The following is a 14,088-nucleotide window of genomic DNA, read 5'->3' as shown; positions in this document are numbered from 1 at the left end:
AGTAAAAAAAATCGAAAAAATTAATATCCGTAACATACGAAATAAATAAAAAAACATTTCCAAGAACCCGGATATCCGATCCGTACCAAACCCTACTTGCATATAACTGTAATAAATGATGAATCAAGTGATCGTAAATTTGATTGAAGTTCTTGCTTTTGTGTCACACTTTTTCATAGGTCAAGGTACTTCGGAATTAAGGATTGAAGTTAGGTCTACTCACGTGACACATATCACTGATTCCCATGAAGCATCTTGATTTGTTAACATCTAAAAAATGACAGAGGTGATGATCTCGTGATATATGATGCATGATGATATATTTGGATCATAAACCTAAAACATCAAACAAGTATTATGTAAACAAAGCTTGACTTGCTCGGAAGCTTTATCGACTTGGTATTGGCAATTCCTATTATTGTACGGATATTCAAAACTATATGTCACAAACTGAAGGTTAACAAATAAACATTATTAACTAGGCTTGGACATAAAAATCAAGATTACGAAGAATAGAAACAAGTTTAGAGATGGTGAGAGGTTTCTCTTGAAAGTCATTAAGTCCAGCTTCCATAAATTCTTTCACCTCTTCTTCCTCAGCTCTAGTTGTTACTCCTGCTATCTTGCTCTCTATCCCCATCTCTCTTAGTCTCTTTGTCGCCTAATACAAATTTTTATTCAATAAAAGAAACAATCAATTAGTTACATATATATACCATATGCGGTTTTCGGAAATAATAAAAATCAATGTTAAAAATTGTTAAGCATCAATTAGAGGTTTTATATGGGATTAGTGCGTAAACTGACGCCTAAGCACAGCATAGATCGATTTTCTTAAAATCCTTGTGAAAAAATCAATTCGCTTATGACTAATTTGCTGTTTTATGTGCTATCTAAGCCGAATTTTAAAAACACTAATAAAAACATTAAGTAGATCAGTTTCCTACGGCTTCTTTATTGTGGATGGGATTTAAATTTAATGCTTGAAGTATGAATGAATATACCTGAATACCGTTCATGATGGGCATGTCCATGTCCATGAGAATGAGATCATAGTTTCTACCGGAACAATGAACATCCACAGCTTCTTGACCATTACAAACCACGTCGTTTTTAATCCCTAGACGGTCCAACAATTTGTGATGTATGCTTTGGTTTACGAAGTTGTCATCGACGACCAAAGCTGTTAACTTCGACTCTGCCAAATTTGGAACTTCACCAGCCATCGCAAAAAAAACTTCTAAGAAAATATGTTTGTGACAGAAACTCAAAAACTCGTTGCAGTCTCTAATTAAAAGGAGAAGACCAGTTGTTATATAACACAAAAACAGGATCATCTAGATTGTGTTTTGGATTCTGAGGAGATCTAGTGGTATTTTCCATTTTTTATTACACCAAGATTGATCAAGATCCTTTAACTTTTTCATGATACTTAGGGTTTAGATTTAGATCAATAAATGTCAATCTCTTGAGATATTAATTAGCCAAAACACCATGTGAGTAAGAGACATGAATAGCAAATAATCAATTTTAAAGATGTTTCCTGCTAATTTTAGCAATAAATATCATATTATATGATTAACTTTTGATTCAGTTGTAATCTCCATAAAAGAAGAAAAATTCTAAAATTCATTGAAAGTTCTGAGATTATTAAATATCTACGTATTACTTTTTAACAAAACATTGAAAGAATGATATAACAAAATCTTCTACAGATTGTATCTTTTCCTCAAATATATTTATTAGTTAAGTTAATAATTTAAAATCTGATAACTCCGCAAACATGATTTCAAAAATGTATAGTAAATATACATCTCATTATTAAACATACGCAAATGCCGAATTGATTTCTGACATTTTTTATTATTTTATATAAAAGTAAAAAAAAAAGTTTTTTACAGAGGTTGTGGCCTTGACTGAACAATGTAAACATCTTCACCAACCAAACAACCTTCAACGTCTTGTGCACAACCAAAGTTCCTTTCCAAGAAGAAACCAACCGAACCGAGTCTCTGACCAAGTTTCTGTCTAAACACCGAGTCAACCGTTAACCGTTTCTTGCTATAGTCAACGGTTAACCGAACATACTTGCCATCAGCAGGACCTTTCCCTGACACAAGAAGCTCTTCACTGAAGTTAGCAAACGCTAACGTCTGCACAACCCCATCAAGCTTACCCGAAGCGAGTCTCCACGGTGTTCCTCTCGTCCCCGAAGCTAAAGTCTCACCCAAACCAGGAGCAATCTCAGCTTCCACGAGGTTACTACTGCCTGGATCAGAAGGACTCACCGTGTGGAGGACGAAAGATAAGTCGGGAGAAAGCATTTCTTGAACGAGAACCGCCATGGAAGCTTCTCTCTGAGAGACACCAGCGGCTCTACGGCTTAGAACAGCTCTCCTCGTGTAGAGAGAACCCCAAACTCGGCAAACGGAAGCAGAGAAGACCGAAGGGTCTGATGGACTCACGTTGGGGATTGATTCGTAGAGTCCTGCTGCTGACATTCCTGCTAAGTCCTCAACGTTGGCGCTTGAACGAACGATGAGTCGAGCGTCTTTGGGGAAGGCTTTGCTAATGGTGCTGATTGTTTCTTTGGGAACTTGCAGTGAGTTCATCACTTCGTTGATCTGATCACATTTGATGTCTAGCTCACCGTCTTCAGGTGTGGCGGTTTCTAACTTTTCTAGCAGAGATGTGAACTTTTCTTCTGAGTTGCTTTGCTTTAAGGCTAACTCCATGGAGCCAAAAGGTATGACAACTCCGGTTGGAACCTTGAATGATGCTGGAACTCCATGTTCGCTATGCACTGCAGATTCGTCATAAAACCAGACAAAGCAATTTAGAGAGAGAGAGAAGATATTTTTCTAGTCGAAAACTTCTGAACCGGACCAAACCAAACCGAAATTTCTAGTTAGTACGGTTAGGAGTAGGTTTTCTAAAAAAGTTTGATTTTCGGTTCAGTTCGATTTTCGTTAAAAGAAATTATAACCAAGACCATACCAAAAACATGAACTAGACTAACCAAATTTCAAATCGGACTAACCTGATCTAACCAAACTTAACCAAATTTATTTGAAATATTAACAAAATTAAACCAAATATAACCAAAAAATAAATTGGTATTTGGTAGGATTTGCAAAAACCAAACTAACCAAATACCGAACCAAACCGTAAGAATTTATGTTGAACCGAACTGACCAAAAAACTGGACTACCAGAACCGAACTACACAAACCGGGGAAGCCTACTTTTACCTCTAGTAGAGGCTGCTGCTAGAGATGCAAGAAGACCACATGCAGCAGCTTTTGAACCAGATGTTGATGCATCTGAATCAGCAAGTTCTATGATTCCTCCACTAGGTATATCCTGTGTAACAACGTTTTATACCAATCAGTATGTGATCAGTGTAGGAGAGCCAGAGTGATATCAAAAGTTGGACCTTGGATGAGTAAAGGAGGCTATCAGAAGATGAGGATACAGCCTTTGAATCTTCGACAGATACACTTTTCTTGGTAGTAGCATTGGATTTGGGAGTATGACTCCTCTCTTCTTCAGTTGAAGGTTTCAGTGTCACATGGCTTGGAGATGCTTCCAAACTGTTAAGGTTCACATCATAAACAACATTAGAGACTATTTTCACATTATAACGTCAGACGAACTTTTACCTCACATATTTTCCCACAAGTCGCCGCATATCAGCCACCTTTTCATCGTCATCACATGTCACAAAGACTATTTTCTCCTGCCGTGCTCTAACGCCAAGGTGAGACAAGTGAGGCAGTTCCTGGAGAAGCATGACTCCAGCTATGTTCCCATTAGCAGCACTTACCTGTGTCAAAGCATGTTTACAAGTTTAGTTGTGATGTAACGAATCACAGTGAGGTTGAATGTTGGGGTCAAAAAGAACCTCTTCATCGCCATCAGCTTTGTTGACCAATAGAATAATGGGACCACCACCATCAGCTGATGGTAATGAACCTGGCACAATGCTATCCACCTGCAGCCACAAAGTAAATTGTTTTATGCATTTGCAAATATCAGTAAAAGTTGTGCTTATGAAGAGGTTCACAAGTGAAAAACTAAACTAAAAATATCAGTAAATTGTTTCCTTCTAAGAAACTAAAAATGTATCCCAAAGTTATAAAGTGAAAACCGAAACTATGTATTCATTTGCTTTCTCCATGTACCTGAACTAATGTCCCAGAAGTTGATCCAGGTACAATGACGTCCCAACCCTCAGAACCAAGTGTATTTCTTACAGCTTTTAGAAGAACAGTGCAGAGCTTCGAGACCTGGAAAATTATACTGTGCAGCAGTACCACAACAGCCAGAGACTCAGATTTGAAGCAAAAACAAATATAAAAAAATATTCTCAAATGATTTCATTAGGTTGCTAGTAAAGGACAGACTTACCCAGCACGAATCTCTGCTTCTGTATAGGTCTTGACACTGTTCTCTGGAATACCTAGAGCTCTTCCTAATATCTAAAATGAGAAGCACGTTTTAGAGTGATGATTAAACCAATGTGGCCTAACGAATTTGAACTACAATGGAAGTTGCATCACTAACTTCAGAATGTTAAGGCATGTTGATAATGTGTACCTCAACATTAGGAGGGAATATATGAAGAAGTAAATCAGAATATTCTGATGTCAATCTCCTTGCTCGATCAAGTGTTGCTTTCAGCCTCATGGCCCAAATGGTTTTTCCATTCTCTTCCCCTACATGAAAGAAAAAAATAATGAGCAGGAAGAGTTACATAGAAAAGAGTAGACATAAGTGAGAGAAGGGAAGTAACCTTCTTTCTCAAGTAGGTCTCTCTCTCTCCACGCTAGGAGTTCATTTCCAATGGCTAAACATTCTTCCTGCTTCCAACCAGATAGACCTACTTGGTGAACACCCAAGACCAAAGCATCTAGAGGATCATTCCACGAGGAAACATCTTTTGATTCCACATCTTTCGCCAGTTGAACAGCTCCTCCCATAGTTTCAAGAGCGTTGAGGAATCTACTCAAAAACCATTGTCAAGACAGTGAGGGCAGAGAAATAAATCACAAAAGAAATTAAAAAAATCTTAGGCAGACCTGCTTAGTAGAACAAAAAAGTAGTCCTCCAGGCCAATCTCACAAAGACGCCACTATTCAAAGGTAGCAAACAATATAAAATAAACAAACTGCTACATTGATAACGCTGAATGAGTTTTAAAAATAAATAAAAAAAAGCTCACCTTCTGGCGCATTGCAATGGCAGTATCAGGAGCATCGTTACGCAAGCCGCTATTGAGTTCCTTAACAATTGTTTCTCTTAGAGAAGCCAGAGAATGCATAGTTTTAATCAACTCCAAAACATTGCTTGATTCTCCTGATGCGTCAAGGCGCTGTGGTAAATATAAAATTTATGCAATCAAGACTAATGAAAGAAGAGACTGCAATAACAAACTTTGCAATGATTGTGATTCTATGGACACAGCTTACCTCTTTACATTCGAGAAATAAATTGAGAGCAGAAAGACCTCTCTCATCCATAGATATTTTCATAGAATCAAGTTGTTCAGTGAGGCTGCAACAAGATTACAAAATGGCGGCGCTATTACCTTCCTATTGATAAAAAGAATAGTTGGCTTCAGAAAATACCTTCCAGCATTAAAGAAATCCTTAAGCTCATTATGGAATATTTTGAACTGCTCCACAAAGTCTCCACTGTATTTTCCTGCGGTCTCAGTGATCCTTTTAAGCATTGCTTCTGTTGCAATTAGATCTTCTGGACCCGCATTCCGGTGAAGCTTGTTTTGTATGGTATGCTTGATCTCTTGCTGTAACAAAGATTGTGTTAACATGAAGTACTATGACAGTAACAGGTAAAGAGAGAGTATTAGTAGTACTACCTTGAGATCATGAGGAATGTCATTGCGATGGGCGATGTCTCTGATTCTAGTTAGAGGGACTGATGCAGTAAACTCTGCTTTGAAAGATGGCAAACACGGATGGATTTTCCTAGCAACAAGCACTTCCTAGTACCAAACAACTTATAGAAGTTACTTACAACTCAGTCAAACTTAGACGGTTAAAAAAATTGTGGGTCACCTCTGGTGTAGCATCTTTCTTGCTGCAAATGTTCTCCAGCTCACGGAATATAAGTCTGGAGATCTCAGCATGATGGTTGGGACGGTGATGCCCTCCATCTTCAAAACATGGAATCTGACCTGTGTTTATCCACTGCATAAGACAAAACAAGGTGAACTCCCAGATAGATACATGAGAGAAGAAGATAGATTAGTCTATAAAGAAATAAAAAAAAAAGGAGAAACCTTCAAGTAAACTGCAGAGAATATGAGCGCCTTCAATCTTTCCTCCCTCTCAACACTCCCAACGATAACCTCCCTCACCATTTCAAGCTTGAGCACATGAACAGATTCAACAAATAAGAGATGTTTCATCCAAAAAGTGAAAGCTTAAAAATCAGTCTAGGCAGCGCCTAGTCAGCAATTCGGTTAATCAGTCTATACGCCTGCCTAAACAATAATTCTCTATAAGGCACCTAACCACCTCCTAGCGATTTATTGAACATTGCTTTTTTTTTTAACTAAATAAGAGATGTTTCATCCAAAAGTAAAAAGCTTAAAAATCGGTCTAGACGGCGCCTGAAACAATTCTTTAAAACCAATTTAAGAAAAAACGGTCTAGACTCCCGCCTAAACAATAATTCTCTATAAGGCTTCTAACCACCTCCTAGAGTACACATCCAAACTCATAGTAATAATACCTTTCTCCACCAGTTCCTAGAGTTACGATCACCTTCCACCATCTTCAGCCCTGGGCCTTCAAGACCAGTAGCATCCCAACTCCTCCCAACTTCTCTGCTTCCATGCTCATTAGAACTCATAAAGGAAGCCTCTTTCCCTCGCCACTCCCCACCCAACGTGCTCTTCCGAACCTCCACTTCTTCATCACCATCACTCTCGCTATCACTCTCCTCCTCCTGAGGGACGACGACGACATCAAGGGCCTCTCCAGTAGCATCCCAGTGGCAAACGACGGAGAAAGCTCCTGACTTTGGAAGCTTGAGGACACGATTGTCACCGGACTCCCAAGAGAGAGAGCCGTCGTGTCTCACGACGACGAACTTGAACTCGAGAGCCTCCTGGCCTCCTCCGGTGAGCTCGAGCGAGCAGACCCATCCGTTCTCTGTCCAGTCGAGAGGAGACTTCTCCTTCCATGAGCCGATCTCTTCGGCTGATCCGAACATCGCCACGTGCTCGCCGAACGCGACTTGGTGGTTGAGCCTCACGTTCAGCTTCACTTTCGCTCCTTCCGACACGTCCTTGTTCTTCCGGGTTTGCTCCTCACTGGGTCGGGTCAAAGTTTCGAAATTTGAAATTTAGAAAAGAAAAAAAAAGGATTTTTGATAGAAAAGGAAGAGACTTTACATGGTGGGTGAGGAAGAGGAGGAGGAAGAAGCAAAGCAGGTGAGACGACGACGAGAGGTTCTGAGTGGATCTGATTGGTGGAATACTGTGGGAGTGAAGTGAAGGAGTTTAGGAAGAGAGGAGGAGGAGGAGTTTCTGGTGGTGATGAAGGTGAAGGGAGAGCTGTAACGGTGGCTGCCAATGCTCTCCATTGGAGTTGTTGCACAGACGACGACGACGACAACGATAAGAGATTTTTTTTTTTGTCAGCCTTCTTCTGAGTGTTAAAAATGCGCCATTAACAATTTTCTCTGGAAATTGCCAAAACATGTCCATAAAATAAATTCTTAATATTTATAGATTTTTTTTAATACACTCAAAACCAATGAGGCGATGATAAATAAATTATAAAATAAATATTTAATAAGTGTTATAAAAAGACTTATAAATTTTATGTGTATCGGAAATTTTATAGAAAGAAATTTTATACCCGCAGGAGAAAGATAACACTGATGTATGATAAATAAACGAGAGAGAGTTTCTTATAGAAGAGAGGAAGAGAGGTGTGTTTACAATCGAACGAATTCGTTCGTTTATATAGAGAGTAAAAAGAAAAAGTTACTGTGCGTGCATAGTGACGTGGGTTCCACATAATAAATCTCATTTGTCGAAGTTACGGTGCGTATATCTTTGACATTGCTTCTTCTTCTGTTTTTCATGTTTATAACACTCCCCCTTGGAGACCAGTGTCACTATCATCTTTTGCTCAACGTCTTTGTTGCCTCGTTAAAAACCTTTCTAGGAAAACCCAATGGGAAAAACCATAGTAAGGTAAAAATAGTACAACCACGTAAGCTCCCCCTCGAATGAGCAGTCATAGATCCTTCTGATGACGCATTCCAATATTATGAACATGTTTTCTGAACACCGAGGTAGGAAGTGATTTAGTGAAGAGGTCAGCTGCATTGTCGCATGATCGAACGTATCTTACTTCAATCTCTTTCTTCTTCTCGAGCTCTTGGGTGTATGAGAAGAACTTCGGGTGTATATGTTTCGTTCTATCGCTTTTGATATATCCTTCCTTCGTTTGAGCAACACATGCCGCATTATTTTCGTATAGAATAGTTGGCTCCGTATTTTCGTCAATTCCGCTGCTTGAACAGATATGTCGGCTTATTGATCTTAGCCATACACATTCTCTACTTGCTTCATGGAGTGCGATGATCTCAGCGTGATTTGAAGAAGTGGCTACAAGTGTTTGTTTCTGAGAACGCCAAGATATAGCAGTGCCTCCGATCGTGAAAACGTATCCTGTTTGTGATCGGGCTTTGTGTGGATCTGAAAGATATCCTGCATCTGCAAAACCAACCATTGGACCTTTTGAATCTTTAGAGTAAAATAAACCCAAATCAATGGTCCCTTGAAGGTAACGAAAGATATGCTTAATTCCATTCCAATGTCTCCTTGTGGGAGATGAGCTGAATCTTGCCAAAAGATTAACAGCAAATGATATATCAGGCCGTGTACAATTTGCAAGGTACATCAGTGCTCCAATTGCACTTAGATATGGTACTTCCGGACCAAGTATCTCTTTATTTTCCTCAGATGGTCGAAATGGATCACTTTCAATATTAAGTGATCTAACGACCATTGGAGTGCTAAGAGGAGTTGATTTATCCATGTTAAAGCGTTTCAACACTCTTCTAGTGTATGTGGATTGATGCACAAATATACCATTTTGATAATGCTCTATTTGTAGGCCAAGACAATATTGTGTCTGTCCGAGATCTTTCATCTCAAATTCTCCTTTGAGATAGTCTGATGCCTTTTGTATTTCCTTCTGAGTTCCAATAATATTTAGATCATCAACATATACCGCGATTATCACAAATCCGGATTTTGTTTTCTTGATGAAAACACATGGACATATGGGATCATTTACATATCCTTCTTTTGTTAAATGCTCACTGAGACGATTATACCACATACGTCCAGATTGTTTTAACCCATATAATGATCTTTGCAATTTTATTGCACATAACTCTTTCGGTTTGGAACTTAATGCTTCTGGCATTTTAAATCCATCAGGAACTTTCATGTAGATATCTGTATCTAATGACCCGTATAGATAGGCTGTAACAACATCCATAAGACGCATCTCAAGATTCTTATCAGCTGCTAGACTCATCAGGAATCTAAAAGTGATTGCATCCATAACAGGAGAATATGTTTCCTCATAATCAATTCCCGGTCTTTGAGAAAAACCTTGGGCAACAAGACGAGCTTTGTATCTTGTGATCTCATTTTTCTCATTTCGCTTTTGAACGAAAACCCATTTGTACCCAACAGGTCTCACATCTGCAGGTGTGAGTACAATAGATCCAAATACTTCTCGTTTATTAAGCGAATCAAGTTCGGTTTGTATTGCATCTTTCCATTGTTTCCAATCATGTCTCTTTTGACATTCATAAACAGATTTCGGTTCTGGATCTTCAATTTCCTCATTTATTTCACTTGACACAATATATGAGAAAGCATCATCAACATCATCCTTTTCATTTCTGTTCCATATCTTCTTATTATGGATGTAGTTGATAGAAATCTCATGATTCCTTTCTGATTCAGGATGCTCTACTTTTTCAGTATTCTCATCGTTTGTTTCTTCCAAAATACTTTCTGCTATTTTGGGTGTATCAGTCATCTCGATATCCTTTTGTTTTCTAGGATTTTTATTCTTAGAACCAGCAGGTCTACCTCGCTTCAAGCGTGTTTTAGACTCACGTGTATCATTTTCTTTTCCTTGATCATTTGGTACTTTGATACAAGCAGGAGCATTTGCAGCTGGTATATGAGATTTAGTTACCGTCTTGGTATCCGCAAAAGCATCAGGTAGCTGATTTGCTATACTCTGTAAATGCATGATTCGTCGAACTTCTAGTTCTGACTCCTTAGTAGGAGGATCAAGATATAACAACGAAGGTACACTCCATTTGATATCATTTTCTACTTTTTTGTTTTCTCCCCCTAGAACTGGGAATACTTTCTCATCAAAATGACAATCGGCAAAACGTGCCGTAAAGACATCACCAGTCTGTGGTTCTAGGTATCGTATAATTGATGGAGAATCACAACCAACATATATTCCCAACCTTCTTTGTGGTCCCATCTTTGTACGTTGTGGTGGTGCTACAGGCACATATACCGCACAACCAAAAACTCTAAAATGGGAAATGTTTGGTTCTCGACCAAATGCTAACTGTAATGGAGAATACTTATGGTATGCACTTGGTCTGATCCGAATAAGTGCTTCTGCATGTAAAATAGCATGTCCCCATACAGAGGTTGGAAGTTTTGATCTCATGATCAATGGTCTTGCAATCAATTGCAGGCGTTTAATCAAAGACTCGGCCAAACCATTTTGAGTATGAACATGAGCCACAGAATGTTCAACTTCAATCCCCGTTACCATACAGTAATCATTGAATGCTTGGGATGTGAATTCACCAGCGTTGTCTAATCTAACTCTTTTAATAGTGTAATCGGGAAACTGTGCTCGCAGTTTGATTATCTGAGTTAGAAATCTCGCAAATGCCACATTTCGAGATGATAATAGACAGACACGTGACCATCTACTGGATGCGTCAATTAATACCATAAAATAGTGGAATGGTCCACAAGGTGGATGTATGGGTCCACATATATCTCCTTGAATTCTTTCAAGAAACTTTGGTGATTCTGTATTAATTTTGGTTGGCGACGGTCTTACTATCAACTTACCAAGAGAACATGCAACACATGTCATTTTATTCCCTTGAGAAATCTCCTGTATTTTCAGTGAGTGACCATGTGAGCTCTCTATGATTCTACGCATCATTGAGGTGCCTGGGTGGCCGAGCCGATCATGCCATAATGTGAAATCTTCTGGATTTTCTTTTATTACAAGATTGGATTCGATTGCATCTATGTAGGTATGATGCAATCCCGAAGGGAGTTCGGGAAACTTTTCCAATATATGTCTTTTGCCATATTTCTCAGAAGTTATATACATGTACTTCCTTCCATCCTCAGTTGCAGACTGAGTATCATATCCGTGACGATAGATATCTTTGAAACTCAACAAATTCCTTTTAGAACTCGGAGAGTATAAGGCATTTTTTATGGATAATCTTGTTCCATTTGGCAATGTAAATTTAGCTTTACCAGCACCTTCAATCACGTCTGCAGGACCTGATATTGTATTGACAATAATTTTTGTCGTTTTTAAATCAGAGAAATATCTCTTTTGTTTCAAAATAGTGTGTGTTGTTCCACTATCTGGTATACATATTTCTCGAATCCGTTTCTTGGATTTTGTTCCACTGGCATTCTGATCCATTTCTGTAATAGTCATAAACATCAATAAAAGAGAAACATGAAATTCATTCATATAATAATCATATCAGAAAACATACAATAATTATACATTAAAGTAATGTTAAAAACATCATTATTCGTTTAAGACAGGAAATGTAATAATTATACATGACAATACTGAAGGTTATTTAGTAATCTTATTATAAGCACTTCAGTTCTCTTCAGGAGGAATCTAGTCTAGCTCATTTGCGAAATCAGAGGCATCGAGGTACGATGTCCCCTCAAAATTTTCGGTGAGATTCACTTCCTTAGCTTTGCCTTTCGTGGACTCTTGATATAACTTACAGAGATGTGGAGGAGTACGACAGGTACGAGACCAATGTCCCTTACATCCACATCTGTAACATACACTCTCACGCTTCTGCGTGGTATCTTCTTGAGTTTCTTTGCCCTTAGGACCTTGTTCGGATCTAACCCATTTGTTAGATCCCTTCCATTTCGGATTGTAAGTTTTTCCACGTTTGCTGTTGAAATGGCGACCACGACCACGACCCCGACTGGTTTGGGTTCTTCTCTCTGAGTTTTCTATCGACGTAGCATTCACTTCAGGGAATGCTTTGGCTCCCGTAGGTCGGGAATTGTGATTTTTGATCAGAAGCTCATTGTTCTTTTCAGCCAACATGAGCGCAACCATCAATTCAGAAAATCTCGTGTACCCGCATTTTCTGTAAATTTCGGGTAGGAAGTGAAGCTGTTTGTGGAAAGTGTTGTAAGTCTTATTCATCATTTCTGCTTCAGAGACAGGGTTACCGCAATACTTCAGGAGTGAAACTATCCTCAGGACAGCGGAATTGTATTCCTCAACCTTTTGAAAATCCTGAAACCTCAGATTTTTCCACTCTTCTAGAGCGTGAGGGAGGTTGACTTCCTTTTGGTTATCGAACCTTTCTTTTAAAGCTTGCCACAGTTCAGCTGGGTCTTCTATGCTCGCATAGTCATGCGTAACATTCTCATCGAGGTGTTTTTTCAGGAAAATTATCGCTTCAGCCTTATGCTCAGGCGGCGATTTGTTACCGATTACAATCGTCTCGGTTAACTTTTTCATAATCAGATAGGGTTTCACGTTTGTGACCCATCCGACATAGTTTTCGCCAGTTATTTTGAGAGCCGGAAACTGAAGATGCTCGATTCTTGCCATTTGCATTTCTAAAAACAAGTATAATAAATTTTATTAGAATTTCATAATATTTAGAATGAACCATTTATATTAATCATGCAAGCAATTACAAAGAGAAACAATGTATAGAAAAGTAAACCGATATTCATCGTAAATTCTCCCGGAGCAAATTCTCCAACGAATAGACCGTAAATAGAAACACAAATTAGAATTGCAACTAAAATCAAAAACGCGCGGATCATCTTTCTTGAGAGAGAAAATTGAGAGAAAAATTATTTGAAAATATTTTGGGAGAAGATGAATAATTTTTGATGAAGAAAATGAGTGAAGTATGAGTGTATTTATAGATGTAAAATTACTGTTCATAGCCGTTTGAAAAAGGGTAAAATTTGAAATTTTTTCTTTGTGACCGTTGGCGTTAAATCGTTGAATCGAAAATCAGTCTGAAAATATCGTAATAATCAGTCAATCAATTTCAGTAAATTTCACAATATTTTTTATATAGGTGAGCAAACATTTATATAATAATCACGATATAATAAACAGATAAATATCAATCGCATTATGGTGATAAATAAATTTCCATATTAGTATTAAATAAATTTTGCGGCGGCACAGCCAAGCCAATAATTATGGTGTAATTAACAATCAAGGTTTATTAACGAGGCGACATACCGCCCGCATTAATATAGATAAATAATAGTGAATTAAAACAAACACTATAAAATAATAAATAATAATATAGGCGGTATACCGGCCATTATAGCAGGGTAAATATGATACATATAAACTTTACCGAATTGCAGAGTGATCGTGCTGATAACGTGTTATAAAAAGACTTATAAATTTTATGTGTATCGGAAATTTTATAGAAAGAAATTTTATACCCGCAGGAGAAAGATAACACTGATGTATGATAAATAAACGAGAGAGAGTTTCTTATAGAAGAAGAGGAAGAGAGGTGTGTTTACAATCGAACGAATTCGTTCGTTTATATAGAGAGTAAAAAGGAAAAGTTACTGTGCGTGCATAGTGACGTGGGCTCCACATAATAAATCTCATTTGTCGAAGTTACGGTGCGTATATCTTTGACATTGCTTCTTCTTCTGTTTTTCATGTTTATAAAATAGGCTATTTATTATACTATGCGATTTTGT

At 38.1% G+C, this 14,088-nt stretch overlaps 3 protein-coding genes across 3 annotated transcripts; all 3 read right to left on the bottom strand.

The window, feature by feature from the left end:
* Positions 1–377: 377 nt before the first annotated feature.
* LOC130496393 (two-component response regulator 24-like) lies at positions 378–1,427 on the bottom strand. Its single transcript, XM_056988437.1, has 2 exons — positions 1,005–1,427; positions 378–661 (listed from the first exon to the last, which is right to left on the bottom strand). Exons 1-2 carry the CDS (start codon positions 1,335–1,337, stop codon positions 479–481), a joined length of 516 nt encoding a protein of 171 aa, XP_056844417.1. The 5' UTR covers positions 1,338–1,427; the 3' UTR covers positions 378–478.
* A 328-nt stretch (positions 1,428–1,755) lies between these two features.
* Positions 1,756–7,702, bottom strand: LOC108807397 (phosphoglucan, water dikinase, chloroplastic). Its single transcript, XM_018579678.2, has 18 exons — positions 7,423–7,702; positions 6,759–7,341; positions 6,304–6,390; positions 6,080–6,211; positions 5,881–6,006; positions 5,630–5,808; positions 5,471–5,555; positions 5,224–5,373; positions 5,081–5,133; positions 4,795–5,003; positions 4,599–4,717; positions 4,410–4,480; positions 4,184–4,301; positions 3,904–3,993; positions 3,662–3,825; positions 3,436–3,592; positions 3,251–3,362; positions 1,756–2,803 (listed from the first exon to the last, which is right to left on the bottom strand). Exons 1-18 carry the CDS (start codon positions 7,611–7,613, stop codon positions 1,896–1,898), a joined length of 3,534 nt encoding a protein of 1,177 aa, XP_018435180.1. The 5' UTR covers positions 7,614–7,702; the 3' UTR covers positions 1,756–1,895.
* A 4,193-nt stretch (positions 7,703–11,895) lies between these two features.
* Positions 11,896–13,196, bottom strand: LOC130496179 (uncharacterized). The gene has a single exon (XM_056988029.1). The coding sequence runs from the start codon at positions 12,956–12,958 to the stop codon at positions 11,987–11,989; it is 972 nt and encodes a 323-aa protein (XP_056844009.1). The 5' UTR covers positions 12,959–13,196; the 3' UTR covers positions 11,896–11,986.
* Between the last annotated feature and the right edge of the window lie 892 nt (positions 13,197–14,088).

This window comes from Raphanus sativus, chromosome 6 (genome assembly GCF_000801105.2).
Source record: "Raphanus sativus cultivar WK10039 chromosome 6, ASM80110v3, whole genome shotgun sequence".
Taxonomy (NCBI): domain Eukaryota; kingdom Viridiplantae; phylum Streptophyta; class Magnoliopsida; order Brassicales; family Brassicaceae; genus Raphanus; species Raphanus sativus.
This window is presented reverse-complemented; position numbering and strand designations above follow the sequence as displayed.

Bases quoted from the DNA above. Each gene is read 5' to 3' on its own strand.
- LOC130496393 (XM_056988437.1), bottom strand. From the start codon at position 1,337: ATGATCCTGTTTTTGTGTTATATAACAACTGGTCTTCTCCTTTTAATT. The intron at 662-1,004 runs GTATATTCATTC...AATTTGTATTAG, and splicing joins CCATCATGAACGGTATTCAG to GCGACAAAGAGACTAAGAGA.
- LOC108807397 (XM_018579678.2), bottom strand. From the start codon at position 7,613: ATGGAGAGCATTGGCAGCCACCGTTACAGCTCTCCCTTCACCTTCATC. The intron at 7,342-7,422 runs GTAAAGTCTCTT...GACCCGACCCAG, and splicing joins TCCTCTTCCTCACCCACCAT to TGAGGAGCAAACCCGGAAGA. The intron at 5,004-5,080 runs GTCTGCCTAAGA...GTTTTTGAGTAG, and splicing joins TTTTTTGTTCTACTAAGCAG to ATTCCTCAACGCTCTTGAAA.
- LOC130496179 (XM_056988029.1), bottom strand. From the start codon at position 12,958: ATGCAAATGGCAAGAATCGAGCATCTTCAGTTTCCGGCTCTCAAAATA.